We start from the raw sequence: 14,761 nt of genomic DNA, 5'->3' as shown, positions 1-14,761 counted from the left end.
AACCCTTAGAAAGAAGCATATTTTACTTATACAGGTCTAGATTGTAGCGGTGTGGAAAAATTTAAAATCCAACTCAGGTACCTGTACTAGTTTTTCCCCTCTTTAGATAAGCACAAACGGTGCATTACATAATCCTCTTATTTCCATATTTCAGCAAAAGGTTTGCCTTTTCGCAATGACCGTTATTAGCTAGTTAATTAAAAACACGCTTAATTATTGACCATGCATGAAATAACTCTTGCAAAATGCATCTTGTTTGTGAATTCATGAAAGTACTTGTAGTTTATTATATTTATTTTGAAATGCAACCTACAATAAATGTTAACATATGTAATTCTAAACCACTTAGTACGCAACAGATTTGTGTCAACATGCAATCAAATTATTTCAACATAAAGCCTATCTACAGTTATGTCATGTTTTAATTTTTAAATTTACCGGATAGCAGTAAACTCATAATTTAAAACAAAGATACGTTTGAAAAAAAAATATCATGCACGGCAAGATAGTATATTAACAACCTTGTATATAGGGGGGAAAGTGGGTCACATGCGGTTTAGTTTTGTTAATATTTTGCTGAATGCGCGCTATTGACATTTCCTATTAAGTTTGTGGATGTGGGAAAAGTACACATATAGTATTGCTTTCAGGTGTTCGATATTTAAATCCCCCGTAGTTAAAACTGTACTAGATTTTACCCTCTTCAAAAGTCGTAACAGGAATTTTGAAATAAACGAATTCAGATTACACAGCATTGCAAATGTATAATTTTAAGTTCATTTTGGTTTTGAATGATTTTATTAAAACTGTTCAGTACTGTCTCACCAAACCTTACTAAAAATTAACAAAGGACAGGAAAAGAAATTAAACAAAGACTTTCTAATAGCTTTATATTGTACAGTGAAGGAGGATTTCGAATTTTTGAGATTAAAAAAACCTACAACACATTCATTACATGTCACAAATTTATTTTACACAACAATTTTTTCACTTGTACAGTAAACGAAACAAAACATACTTGAATTATCATTGCATAAAACATGCAATCTTTACACACTAGCTATATCTTCTTTGTCTTTTGTCATCATATAAATCAAGATTGCATTATTGTTGGCTTATTTCAGAGTCATATTCAAGGCTACTGACGTCACGTAACTCATGGCGACTGACGTCACGTTACACTGTACGTCCACTACTTCTTTCTGTACATTTTCCCTGTCATCTTTGCATTGTAGGACGGAGCTTCGACGAACTGAAAACAGATTAAAGAAATAAAAGTCGTGAATTATCTGATGTAACTTTAATTAGTCACCCTTACTAAATAATAATACTTACTACGTCCATGACATCGCCATTAACTTTTCGTGTAATGACAAAAGACCGATCTTTGCCGTCTTCAAAATTGGTCTTCTCGTCTTCTTTTACTTCGCTGTCACTAATGACCGTCATTGTCGTCTGAAACACAATTTTTGACCGTACAATTTTGTTTTGGAAGAAAACACTATTTCTCAATTTCAATTTTAGGCATTACCAATACATAGTCGTAAATAGCTAGTAATTTAGACTAACTTCAAAACCTCATAAATAATTAAATATATACATGTTACTTATTTTACTTTGTATCTATATGATACAGCGTGTGCTACTTATTGCGAAAATTAACTTATAAACAAGCGGTATGTTTGATTTAATGCGTCATTAGATGTTACTATTTATAAACATACATGCATGCCATTTAGCGATTACTGCTAATACAACTAAATATATTACACAGCTAAACATTATAAATTTACACAATTATATCATGAATGATGCAGACCTTGACATCTGATCCATCGGGGCCCTTTCCATCGAATGGTTTCCCGATTTCGACGTCATAAACCATGGGTTGGTCAGGGTACATGCTCGACAAGTAAGTAATCTTCCACTTGTTCCCGTTAATTTCGTAGGTCATTGTTGATCTCTCATCCTTGTATTTGTCCTTATATTCTCCAAGCCCTGAAACGAGGGTCGTTCAAATGAGTAGGATAGTTGTTTTGCATCAGCATTGCAAGAATTTTTTTTCAAATACACTAAATGCTACATACCCTGTCTTAAGATTTGTTTTGTTCATTTTCTTGTAATGTTTGCTTGATATTTATGTATTTTGACAAGTGTTGAGCAACAACAGTATATTTAGATCTGTCAATTTCAAACTACAGTTTGGTGCTTATGAATATACAGTGTATTTCAGTGCCTTTTTAAACAAAATTTAATCAGGGCTTATTAAAAATATGTTGGAAACTCGGAGGCATTATCGATTACTTACATTATATCATTTGTTAATGATAAAAATAAAGTATGACCGCAATACACAAATCAAATATGTGCAAATTATTAATTTAATAGGTCAATATATAACCAGTGTCAACAAGAAAACATACTTTCTTTATGACTGTTTTTTAATTACATGTATTTGAACCCCCCCCCCCCGAAAAAAATAAGATAAGACCAATTCATTAAGAACCAATTCAACTTAGGTAAAGCAATCAACAGACCTATTGCATCCATGAATGCCAATGCGCTTGGGTCCAATTCCCGATCCTCCCATGTTCCTTGGAACTGAGCCATTTTAAAAAAAACAACCGTTTTTTAAAGTCGGACTGACCTCAATGCAGAGAGAAAAAATTTCTGATCGTTAGGCTAGCACTGTGGCAATTTAAATGCATTGTAACAATCGCTGATTGGCCAGATATATTTATAATTTTCTCTAGATTACCGACGACAAATATTATGAAGCTGAACTGTTGATTTTGAATTTGAGGTAAAGGTATCGATCTTCATTACCACATGAACCTGTTGCAATAATTAAGGTCTTGCTACATGAACCTTTTATTTCTTCATCATAGATTCATGTGAATTATATGTATTTAGTTAACTTTGTCACAAAAAGTGTTAGTTTTTTGGGGTTTTTTTTGCTAGACTTTGCAGCGATGCTCTCTCTCTCTCTCTCTCTCTCTCTCTCTCTCTCTCTCTCTCAACAATGCTGCTTAAATCTATTACATTGCTTTATCAAATTCATACTGTGTATAGAATGTTGAACATTTTGACAACAAACGGATAACTACGATTCAGGAACTACATGTGTCACACACTGGTTTTCACCGTCGTGACTAATTGTTTGGGGAAATTAACTCAAGGATCAACCTGTGTCTAATTGCAAGAAACTTGCTTCCACAGCACCTGATTGAATCAAAATAAAATCCGTAAATTAAATTAAAACTGTCTTTATTTGATTGCCGCAAGATGGAAAGTGACTTTGTTAAAGTCACCTACTATTGCGGTCAATCTACGGACTTTAATTTTGACCAATCAGGTAACTTGTTTTAAAAAGGTTTACGCCCAATTTCGGCAAAATTTCTTTTGATGCTTGACACTATTAGCTGAGCCAAAGAAGGTGTCATAACAATTACTCGTATTTCCGCGGAGAAGGCCTGTAACAAAGACAAGATTAACTCGAAGTCGAAACAAAGTAAATAAGTTTATATATGAGGCCGAAATGAAATAAATAGGTTTATCTATGTGGAATTTCGGAGTGTCAAGCCAAAAGCGCAAAGGAATTTACCTCCAAAGAAACCGAAATAAGAATGTTTTTCTTAGTATTAAGTTTAAATTGATAAATTTTAAACTTTTAATGTAACACATGTGTACTATAATAAACCGATATCATGAACATCATTAAAAAATAGTCAATAAATTTATATATTTTGTAAAATACCTTTATTGCAATACTGGATTTATATGTTTTAACATTGATTTGAAGAAAAAAATCTGTGTCGCATATTCACAAAAAAGTCTCCGTTTTTCAAAAGTATTTGTATACTAGTGTGCTCATTGTTCATAAGCTACAAACATTTTCATGCCAATGATCAGTCTATAAGACTGAAATAGAATAAGATTTGTCTTGTAAAATACTGTAGAATTGAAACAAAATGTTAGGCACTTATAACTGTTCTTATTGTGCAACTCCTTCTTTCTCTATAGACAGATGTACTAGATTTTACACTTCTCAAAATTTGAAACAGGATTTTTTTTTAATAAACAATTTTGGATACAGCATTGCAGAATGTAATCTTGTTCCATCTTATTTTTCTTATTTTGAAATAATCAAAACTGTAAAGTTACTGCCCTGTTAAACGTTTCTGAACATGCAAATAGCTTAATAGGACAATGGAGTTTGTTAAAAACGGTTGTAAATCTTAATGGAGTTTTCTCTTGTTTTAAATTGTATTTTGGAGAAGTGTTCGGAATGTTTGGGATAAAAAAAACCACAACACATTCCTCACAATTTATTTTGTAAACAATTATTTCTTTTGGTGTACAATAATCAATTAAAAAGCACTTGAATTATAATTGCATGTTTATCAGGTAGATGCATAAAACATGCAATCTTTACGCACTAGCTACCTTCTCTTTTAATTCGCTTTTAATTCATCATAAAACTCATGATTGCATTATTGTAGGCTAATTTCAAAGAGTCCTAGCCAAAGCTACTGACGTCACGTTACTCATGGCGACTGACGTCACGTTACACTGTACGTCCACTACTTCTTTCTGTACATTTTCCCTGTCATCTTTGCATTAGCGGACACAGCTTCGATGACCTGAAAGCACGTTAAAAATGGAAATTGTGAATCTTGTCGGTTTGTCAATTTAGTTGTACTCTTTATAGTAAGATATTAATACTTACTACATCCATTACATCGCCATTAACTTTTCGTGTAATGACAAAAGACCGATCTTTGCCGTCTTCAAAATTGGTCTTCTCGTCTTCTTTTATTTCACTGTCACTGACGACCGTGAATACAGTCTGAAACACAAAATAATACATTGTATTTATTAAGAAAATTAAAACTGATTAGATACACCAATACCATGCACAATCATTACATAGTCGTAATCAAAAATAAAAGTCACTATGTTAGCATTTTAAAGTTCTATGTTCTTGTAATATAAAGACTTAAGTATATTTATCGTGAGCGATATTTGGCGGAAATTGATTTCATTGTAAGGAAACGTAGGTTTGACGTATTACTATAAATGTACCCTATGGTGGCATACTTACGAGGATTGTTCGATATGTAATGTGTATTGTAGCACAGCGCAATGACGCTTTGCACTGATTTAGTGGATGGTGATACTCTTGAATAGCTCTATTGAACACTTTTCATTATTTAAAGTCAAATTCAATCAAAAACAATGCGCAAATATTGTTACTGATGACGAACCAAAGGGTTCACTATTTCGAATTGATAAGAAATTTGGATACAAAGTATGGCTAACTTAACTCGGTAGGAGGCATGTAGTTGCCAAAAGAACCACAAAGAAAAAAAAAGATTCTTTATCTATTTTACAAACTTTCTCATGTGATGATATAGCAATGCAACTTCCGGTGTAAAAGTGGTACAGGTCTGAGATGTTACGAGGTCGTATACTAGGCCAAAGAAGGTAACCGCAACATCTACCGTACTCTCCAGATCTAGCTCAATGCGACTTTTTTTCTTGTTTTCAAACCTTAAAAAGTTCTTATCTGATCATCGTTACAAGTCCCGACAAGCCATTGGCTCAGCCATGATTCGGTGCCCAAGAGGTCGACCTAAATCAGCGTACAGTAAGGCATTTCAGAAACGGATTCAGAGATTGATATTACTAGTACATATATCAAACCTCGGAGAACACTTCTGAAGCACTGTAATGCTCATTTGAATGCTATTAAGATATCGTACAATACACACTGCATATCGAACAACCGGCGTATATACATGCATGTCATTTAGCGATAAACTAAATTTTCACAAAAAACCGCTAAAAAGAATACACAGCCAAATTTAATTCGTTTTTAGTAATCTATGTTTATCCCAGTTGATGCTGACCTTGACATCTGATCCATCTGGGCCTTTTCCATCGAATGATTTCCCGATCTCGATTTCATAGACCATGGGTTTGTCAGGGTACAAGCTGTTCAAATAAGAAATCTTCCACTTGTCTCCATTAACCTCGTAGGTCACCGTTGTTCTTGCACCCGCGTATTTTTCTTTGAATTCACCGAGCCCTGAAATAAGAGTTTTGCAATGACGCAGGGTTTATGTTTTGCGACCACGTGAAAGTGACCCGCCGGCATATTCAAAAGTAAAAAAAATGCTGCATTCTTAATTCATCCTGAACTGCTTTACTTTCTAAAAATTTGCTTGATATGTACATATTTTCACCGATATTGAACAACAGTTACGTCGATTATCTCAAATTAAAACTTCAGTCTTGTGTTTGACACTGTGCATGGTGAATCTATCATTTTTATCAGAAATTTCTTAAGACATACATGTATCACCAGTTTAAAGTTCCTATTATGCAATTCATAGGCTGGATAAATCGAAAGCTACGAATCAGGAATTATAAAATGAATGCTATTGTTTTGCACGTTGACGCTCTGACCATCGCCCCCCCCCCCCCCCCACCACCCCCTCCGCAAAAAAGATAAACTTAAGATCAATCGTCAAGCACCAATAAGAGTAAGGTAAAACAAATAAAACAGACCTATCGCATCCAGGAATGGTCCCATGCTTGGATCCATTTCTCGGTCCTCCCATGTTCCGTTGAACTGAGCCATTTTAAAACTGACCTCGAAGCAGAGAGAGAAAATGTTTGTTCTGTTCGCTAGCAGCGTGGCTATTTCAACACGTTGTTAGCGCTCTCTGATTGGTCAGAAAACGTTTGTGATCCCCCGAAATTATCGACGAATATGACAACTGAACTGTTAATTTGAAAATTGGGATAAAATTATTGATCATGGCATTGTTACCAGGGGAGACTGATGTTTAACTCAATGAGCTATGCTAAGAGTTCTTGTTAAGAAAGCTTTTCTTACGGAAAAAGTGGATTTTATTTTCATTTGAATTAATAGCAATTAATTACGTCATAATAAGCGTGAGACTTTTGCAAAGTTATCCAGTGATGTCAAAATGTATATTAACATAAATATAGAATATAGAACCAATTCGTAAACCAATGGAAATGTACTATTTTGAATTATTTTATCTATACATTAACATTACAAACAATCAGCCCACGACCTAGTACATGTAGCAACCCATGCATTATTTCTTTTTTCCTTCCCTTTTGAGGCACCCTAATTGTCATATTGGTACCAAGTGTTTTCATGTCCATTTAAAAGTTCAGTCATGTACTGTTTTTCGAGAGAACTTACGACTTTAGACCAAAGGTGTTAAAGAAAAGTTTTAAGTGCTCAATATTCATAAGCTGCATAACTTTTCAACGTGATATCAGCGAGAGTTACATGTGTGATCGAAATATAGGCCTATAGTTTGGATCAAACCGTATTGTATAAATTGTGCATGACAAGGGTCACTCTGTAACACTGTATGAAATAACGATCATTGTCTTGTAATTGCTAGACGTCTGAAGCAAAAAGCTAGCAAAAAGGTACATAGTATAAAACAGCCTTCTCCGTAAAAAGCATGCAACCACCCCTTCTTTTATTCCTTTGCCCCCTAATTAAACGTTAAACTATAAACATTGATAAATTAACACCAAAAAAGCAAAACTTTTTTTTTTTAATATCGTTACTGTAAGGGGCCTATAGTAAAATAATTTAGCAATAAATGGCGTTTGCAATTATTTAGAAAATTAAGATCATATTTATTTAATGGATTGATATCGTTTGTTTGCCAACCTTCTCAATATGTCAATACCAACTTCACGTGTTCACAATGGAGAGAGAACAAACATACCTACAATGGAAGCGTCTATTGAACAGCGACAAGACGGCTTCTGGCGTTTGTATATAAACAAAGATATCTTTGATTTTCTTCAATAAGTACCGAATCAAAGAACTCTCTCTCTCTCTCTCTCTCTCTCTCTCTCTCTCTCTCTCTCTCTCTCTCTCTCTCTCAGTGTGGGGGTATTTATAGATTTTATTCTAACATTGCAGAATTGCCCGGACACAGCACAAGCACTATTTTTTAAAAATAAGTTCAGAGATAAAACTTTGTCTAGACACATGAGTCACAATTTTTTTTTTTTAAAACGTGACCTCTTACTCGTCTTTAACATGTACGGACTAGATAGTTTAACGATCGATTAAATTCATTCAGATTAACTAACAAATACGTCCTTCATTTTGCACTATATCACTTACATGTATAGAATTAAGACTATTTTCAAAAATGATTTAAAGTAGTTTGCGTTTCCTTTTCTTTAATTACACTCCGAAACTCAACAGCTGAGTTTATCACATGATAGAAAAGCAAATAATGATAAAGAGACAACAGAACAAAAAGTAGGTCACACGATTTACATGTCCTAATGCAAATCTAGCAATTAGTGATTATTACAATATTCTTGCATTTACTGACAAGCATAAAAAAATAAATGAAAATTTACACATATCATTTTAGAAATAATTAAGATGTTTCTTATTCAAAAATCAAAGTATTTTGATAAATACAACTGTTTGATGTAGCCTAAAAAATAAGATCATGAACTATAGATAAGTTGATAAAGGACTGAAAAGAATAGAAGGGGTCCACGTTTTTATGAATGAAAGTTCGTGTAGAAGTGATGATATCGAACTGCTACGCTAAACTAAAAACTGAAAAATACATGTACGGTTTTAAATTCTGTTTGTCTTTAAAAAATATCTATTTTATTTTCTTTAATAAATACAGTGTATAACAAAAAAAGACCATCCAAATACATTGCACTGGTATTCCGGGCCAATCTGAAAGCTAGCTACATCGTGCATTTTTTTTTCAGGGCTACGTAATGTCTGTAGAGTCCTCTTTCAATTTAAAAAGCATGCCCAATTTATTTTAAGGTTGAAAAGATTGTTCTCAGAAAAGTAAATATACATGTATCTCTATATTAAGAACATGATACTCAGACCATGTGGGAACCTTTATATATGGTTGTAAAAGACATCTGTAACCTTTAATCAGAAGAACTTTGTTTTGTTTGTTCAAACCAAACGATCGTGCTTTTAGTATTACTAATAGAAAAAGTACACGTGTTCTCGTTTTTCGCAAGAAACCCCCGACAGGTAAAATAATTAACCCAAAATCATTAGTCATGTTTAAGGCGTGTTCATAGCTTTGTACCACGTGGTATATATTATATAATGTAATTGTGGGGGGGGGGTGCAAGTTGAGTGTGTATAATTATGGAAATATCAAGTATGTACGATGATGTTAACGTATTAATGTCGATAATCGTACAAAAATTGAAAAGAATTTAGCAATGGGTCGTCTTTAATGTCTGGGATACGAATATGATATCGTACAGCCATTATAAAACCATCCGAAACACTCCGGGTTTTTTCTAATCCATATTGCTTAAGTGAGTTTGGTGGGGAAAATAGTGCCAGAAATCTTGAGGAAACATTTTTTCGAGATGTGAGAAATATAATTTTTGATGATGTCAAACATTTAAATAAATTCCTATTCTAAATACCCGAATTCAGTTTTTCTCTTAGATGTGCAGGATTAAAGAGGAAGACTCCTAACAATATGTATGCAGATCAAGGATAAGAGAAAGATGAACCAAAACGAGGATACATGCATTACGGCTCGATAATGAATTGCATCAGAATCATAAGAATAATCTTTTTTTCATTAAGGAAAATACCTTTCACTGATTTGATTTACACGGGTCAGCATGCAATCAAATTACATAGAGTCCGAAGAGCTTGCAATATTTTCAATCAATCCTCTTCGTGTAATACATGGTACAATTTGGTATCCACTGTAAATAGGTTTTTATTTCTGAAATATTTCTAAAACTGTAACACGTTATACACTTCATTCAAATCCCCCGCTTAACTTCAACATTTTTTTACCTTAAATTATACTTCGATAAAAATGAAAATTCAACCTGTCAATGACATGGCGTCCATTAAATTTGCATAAGCGGATTACGTCCCTTTTCAGTGCGTTTAAAGAGGTAAAAAGAGAAGCGTTGTTTGTTTTTCTTTGGATACCAGATACCACAGTGTCAACATAAACTTCCCGTATTCACCATGTCCTTATTGATTATGTAAAACACATGTGTACGCTATCAGAACTTAAGCACACTCCCGGTTTCACAATATTGTTTGTATTCAATTTGACAAGATTATGTCAGAACTTATGGCATGTCTTCAACGTTGTTCTTCAAGCATTGAAATTGAGTTTTTAATATTCATAAGTAAAACTTGGCGCGACCTGTTCAATTCAAATAACATCAAACATACAGAGAGGAGAACGGTACATGTTTATCGGACTTGATAGAATTGATCATATATTGTCCAAATAGGTATAATTTTTAAGTGGTATTAATCGACTCAGGGTTTTTTATGTCCGTTAAAGTTTGTAAAAGTTTGTAAAGGATATTTAGTTGCTTAGAAAAGTTTTGAAAGCACTCCACATTCTTATATACCCTCCAGACTAATGATAGTCATTTACCTAAAGGCCCTGTCACATCAAGCTGCGTCCCCACGGCGTGTTCATGGCGTTGTAAAATTCATGGAATCGCCGTAGGACCGCAAGGAAAAATCAGAAAAAATGCAGTTTTATTTGAAAATTTTACAAGTGGAGATGTCACTGCGTCCTAGATTTTACACTTCTCATAATTTGGAACAGGGTTTTTTTTTAATAAACAATTTTGGATACAGCATTGCAGAGTTTAATCTTGTTCCATCTTATTTTTCTTACTTTGAAATAATCAAAACTGTAAAGTTACTGTCCTGTTAAACGTTTCTGAACATGCAAATAGCTTAATAGGACAATGGAGTTTGTTAAAAATGGTTGTAAATCTTAATGGAGTTTTCTCTTGTTTTAAATTGTATTTGAGAGAAGTGTTCGGAATGTTTGGGATAAAAAACACAACATATTCCTCACAATTTATTTTGTAAACAATGATTTCTCTTGGTGTGCAATAATCAATTAAAAAGCACTTGAATTATAATTGCATGTTTATTAGGTAGATGCATAAAACATGCAATCTTTACGCACTAACTACCTTCTCTTTTAATTCGCTTTTAATTCATCATATACCTCATGATTGCATTATTGTAAGCTAATTCAAAGAGTCCTAGCCAAAGCTACTGACGTCACGTTATTCATGGCGACTGACGTCACGTTACCCTGTACGTCCACTACTTCTTTCTGTACATTTTCCCTGTCATCTTTGCATTAGCGGACACAGCTTCGACGACCTGAAAGCACGTTAAAAATGGAAATTGTGAATCTGATGACAATTATTTAGTTGCAGTTTGTCAATTTAGTTGTACTCTATATAGTAAGATATTAATACTTACTACATCCATTACATCGCCATTAACTTTTCGTGTAATGACAAAAGACCGATCTTTGCCGTCTTCAAAATTGGTCTTCTCGTCCTCTCTTATTTCACTGTCACTGACGACCGTGAATACAGTCTGAAAGACAAAATTGGACAATAATACGTTGTATTTATAAAGAAAATTAAAACTGATTAGATACACCAATACCATGCACAATCATTACATAGTCGTAATCAAAAATAAAAGTCAATATGTTAGCATTTTAAAGTTCTATGTTCTTGTAATATAAAGACTTAAGTATATTTATCGTGAGCGATATTTGGCGGAAATTGATTTCACTGTAAGGAAACGTAGGTTTGACGTATTACTATAAATGTACCCTATGGTGGCATAATTACGAGGATTGCTCGATATGTAATGTGTATTGTAGCACAGCGCAATGACGCTTTGCACGGATTTAGTGGATGGTGATACTCTTGAATAGCTCTATTGAACACTTTTCATTATTTAAAGTCAAATTCAATCAAAAACAATGCGCAAATATTGTTACTGATGACGAACCAAAGGGTTCACCATTTCGAATTGATATAAAATTTGGATACAAAGTATGGCTAACTTAACTCGGTAGGAGGCATGTAGTTGCCAAAAGAACCACAAAGAAAAGAAAAAGATTCTTTATTCATTTTACATATTTTCTCATGTGATGATTTAGCAATGCAACTTCCGGTGTAAAAGTGTTACAATCTGAGATGTTACGAGGTCGTATACTACGCCAAAGAAGGTAACTGTCTTGCAACATCTACCGCACTCTCCAGATCTAGCCCCATGCGACTTTATTTTCTTTTTTTTCAAACCTTAAAAAGTTCTTATCTGATCATCGTTACAAGTCCCGATAAGTCTTTGCCCAAGAGGTCAACCTAAATCAGCGTACAGTAAGGCATTTCAGAAATGGATTCAGAGATTGATATTACAAGTACATATATCAAACCTCGGAGAACACTTTTAAAGCACTGTAATGCTCATTTGAATGCTATTAAGATATCGTACAATACACACTGCATATCGAACAACCGGCGTATATACATGCATGTCATTTAGCGATAAACTAAATTTTCACAAAAAACCGCTAAAAAGAAAACACAGCCAAATTTAATTCGTTTTCAGTAATCTATCTTTATCCCAGTTGATGCTGACCTTGACATCTGATCCATCTGGGCCTTTTCCATCGAATGGTTTTCCAATCTCGATGTCATAGACCATGGGTTTGTCAGGGTACAAGCTGGTCAAATAAGAAATCTTACACTTGTCTCCATTAACTTCGTAGGTCACCGTTGTTCTTGCACCCGCGTATTTTTCTTTGAATTCACCGAGCCCTGAAATAAGAGTTTTGCAATGACGCAGGGTTTATGTTTTGTGACCACGTGAAAGTGACCCGCCGGCATATTCAAAGGTAAAAAAAAATGCTGCATTCCTAATTCATCCTGAACTGCTTTACTTACTAAACATTTGCTTGATATGTACATATTTTCACCGATATTGAACAACAGTTACGTCGATTATCTCAAATTAAAACTTCAGTCTTGTGTTTGACATTGTGCATAGTGAATCTATCATTTTTATCAGAAATTTCTTAAGACATAATCACAAGGTTTATGAATTCGAACCATGGCTCAATAAAGTTCCTATTTATGCAATTCATAGGCTGGATAAATCTAAAGCTACGATTCAGGAATTATTAAATGAATGCTATTGTTTTGCACGTTGACGCTCTGACCATCCCCCCATCCCCACCCCCATCCAACCCCCAACCCTACTCAACCCCCAACCACCCCCCCCCCTCCGCAAAAAAGATAAACTTAAGATCAATCGTCAAGCACCAATAAGAGTAAGGTCAAACAAATAGAACAGACCTATTGCATCCAGGAATGGTCCCATGCTTGGGTCCATTTCTCGGTCCTCCCATGTTCCGTTGAACTGAGCCATTTTAAAACTAACCTCGAAGCAGAGAGAAAATGTTTGTTCTGTTCGCTAGCAACGTGGCTATTTTAAACACGTTGTTAGCGCTCTCTGATTGGTCAGAAAACGTTTGTGATCCCCTGAAATTATCGACGAAAATGACAACAGTTTATATTGTTTGTTTTCAATTTGACCAGATTATGTCAGAACTTATGGCATGTCTTCAACGTTGTTCTTCAAGCATTGAAATTCAGTTTTTAATATTAATAAGAAAAACTTGGCGCGACCTGTTCAATTCACGTAACATCAAACATATAGAGAGGAGTATGGAGGGTAATCGTGTTCAAAAATCCAGACATGTAAACTTGTAAATCCGAATATGCAATCGTGTTGATGTGTGAGCCTGAGTATGAATATGTGTAATTCTGATCGTGTAACCTATAAAACTCGGGCATACACACGTGTAAGATTTGACTCAGTTCCTTTGCATGATGCACATTTTGCAACCATATTGTTTACATTAGTTAATTAAACCTTCAACTTTGCACACTTTCAATCCGTAGTTTCTGCATTTGTAACTTCAGGCTCGGCAATAGCACATCTGACATGATACAAATTGACGTAATGTAAAGTCTACAAGTTTGTCGAATTTTGACATGACCTTATATGGAAACAGGGACGTCACTGATAGAAAAAGGCTAGCTGCAGGTAAAGGCATGCCGTAATCGCCGGAATAGGGACGGAATAAATAAAAAAAAATGTTAGGTAGGCCTATAATCATATTATCTCTGGATAACAACATTTCATAGAGTATTATTTTTCGGAAAATTAAATTATGAGATTGGTGTACATTTTATCAAGAGAATGTATAAAAGATACGAGTAAAGAATTCGATCGGCTTCAGATATCCTCTTAGAACTGAAAAAAATTACATTTAATGACTTTGTTTGAATACAAGTGTATAAAGATATATACGCATTTTTATTCATAGGCGTCGGAACCGGGAGGAGGGGGGGGGGGCTGGGGGGGGGGGGGGGGGACTTAGCCCCACCTACCACTTTTTTGCCAAGTTAGACCTAACCATTAGGAACATAGCAAAAGGGAGGATTCACCCCCCCCCTACTTTTTCCTCGCAACAAACAAAATTGTTCCTTAAAAGACATTAAAAAGAATGAAATATTAATGGTGATAATGAAAATTAGAGTCATAGTAGGTATACTAGCACCCCCACCACCACCACCACCACGGATTAGGAATTTCATGATTGGGGGGGGATTGGGCAGGTAAAATTGGAGATATTGATATACCCACGGATTAGAATTTTCATGAATATGGGAATTCTTGTCAAAATGTTTTATGATTAGTTTAGCCCCACCCCCTTTCAATTTGCTTCAGACGCCACTGTCCATGCGCGGATCTAGAGGGGGGGTCGGGGGGGGGGGGGTCCCGACCCCCCCTGGAAAATGAAAATTT

General features: G+C 34.6%; 3 protein-coding genes across 3 annotated transcripts; all 3 read right to left on the bottom strand.

Annotated features, from left to right (window-relative positions):
• Nucleotides 1-951: 951 nt before the first annotated feature.
• LOC128187311 (uncharacterized) lies at nucleotides 952-2,699 on the bottom strand. The gene is made up of 4 exons (XM_052857711.1): nucleotides 2,538-2,699; nucleotides 1,820-1,998; nucleotides 1,336-1,455; nucleotides 952-1,252 (listed from the first exon to the last, which is right to left on the bottom strand). Exons 1-4 carry the CDS (start codon nucleotides 2,608-2,610, stop codon nucleotides 1,193-1,195), a joined length of 432 nt encoding a protein of 143 aa, XP_052713671.1. The 5' UTR covers nucleotides 2,611-2,699; the 3' UTR covers nucleotides 952-1,192.
• A 1,614-nt stretch (nucleotides 2,700-4,313) lies between these two features.
• Nucleotides 4,314-6,733, bottom strand: LOC128157724 (fatty acid-binding protein homolog 6-like). Its single transcript, XM_052820330.1, has 4 exons — nucleotides 6,574-6,733; nucleotides 5,913-6,091; nucleotides 4,730-4,849; nucleotides 4,314-4,643 (listed from the first exon to the last, which is right to left on the bottom strand). Exons 1-4 carry the CDS (start codon nucleotides 6,644-6,646, stop codon nucleotides 4,584-4,586), a joined length of 432 nt encoding a protein of 143 aa, XP_052676290.1. The 5' UTR covers nucleotides 6,647-6,733; the 3' UTR covers nucleotides 4,314-4,583.
• A 4,185-nt stretch (nucleotides 6,734-10,918) lies between these two features.
• On the bottom strand, nucleotides 10,919-13,398 carry LOC128157715 (uncharacterized). The gene is made up of 4 exons (XM_052820321.1): nucleotides 13,243-13,398; nucleotides 12,527-12,705; nucleotides 11,348-11,467; nucleotides 10,919-11,245 (listed from the first exon to the last, which is right to left on the bottom strand). Exons 1-4 carry the CDS (start codon nucleotides 13,313-13,315, stop codon nucleotides 11,186-11,188), a joined length of 432 nt encoding a protein of 143 aa, XP_052676281.1. The 5' UTR covers nucleotides 13,316-13,398; the 3' UTR covers nucleotides 10,919-11,185.
• Nucleotides 13,399-14,761: the final 1,363 nt, after the last annotated feature.

The sequence above is a fragment of the Crassostrea angulata genome, chromosome 1, assembly GCF_025612915.1.
Source record: "Crassostrea angulata isolate pt1a10 chromosome 1, ASM2561291v2, whole genome shotgun sequence".
NCBI classification, from domain to species: domain Eukaryota; kingdom Metazoa; phylum Mollusca; class Bivalvia; order Ostreida; family Ostreidae; genus Magallana; species Magallana angulata.
Note: the sequence above shows the minus strand (reverse complement) of the source record. Positions and strands in the feature narration are given on the sequence as shown.

Excerpts from the sequence above, each read along its gene's own strand:
- LOC128187311 (XM_052857711.1), bottom strand. The coding sequence starts at position 2,610 with ATGGCTCAGTTCCAAGGAACATGGGAGGATCGGGAATTGGACCCAAGC. Across the intron at positions 1,999-2,537 it reads GGCATTCATGGATGCAATAG|GGCTTGGAGAATATAAGGAC; the intron begins GTCTGTTGATTG and ends CCCTCGTTTCAG. Across the intron at positions 1,253-1,335 it reads ATGGCGATGTCATGGACGTA|TTCGTCGAAGCTCCGTCCTA; the intron begins GTAAGTATTATT and ends ATCTGTTTTCAG.
- LOC128157724 (XM_052820330.1), bottom strand. The coding sequence starts at position 6,646 with ATGGCTCAGTTCAACGGAACATGGGAGGACCGAGAAATGGATCCAAGC. Across the intron at positions 6,092-6,573 it reads ACCATTCCTGGATGCGATAG|GGCTCGGTGAATTCAAAGAA; the intron begins GTCTGTTTTATT and ends CTCTTATTTCAG. Across the intron at positions 4,850-5,912 it reads CAGATGGATCAGATGTCAAG|ACTGTATTCACGGTCGTCAG; the intron begins GTCAGCATCAAC and ends TTTGTGTTTCAG.
- LOC128157715 (XM_052820321.1), bottom strand. The coding sequence starts at position 13,315 with ATGGCTCAGTTCAACGGAACATGGGAGGACCGAGAAATGGACCCAAGC. Across the intron at positions 12,706-13,242 it reads ACCATTCCTGGATGCAATAG|GGCTCGGTGAATTCAAAGAA; the intron begins GTCTGTTCTATT and ends CTCTTATTTCAG. Across the intron at positions 11,468-12,526 it reads CAGATGGATCAGATGTCAAG|ACTGTATTCACGGTCGTCAG; the intron begins GTCAGCATCAAC and ends TTTGTCTTTCAG.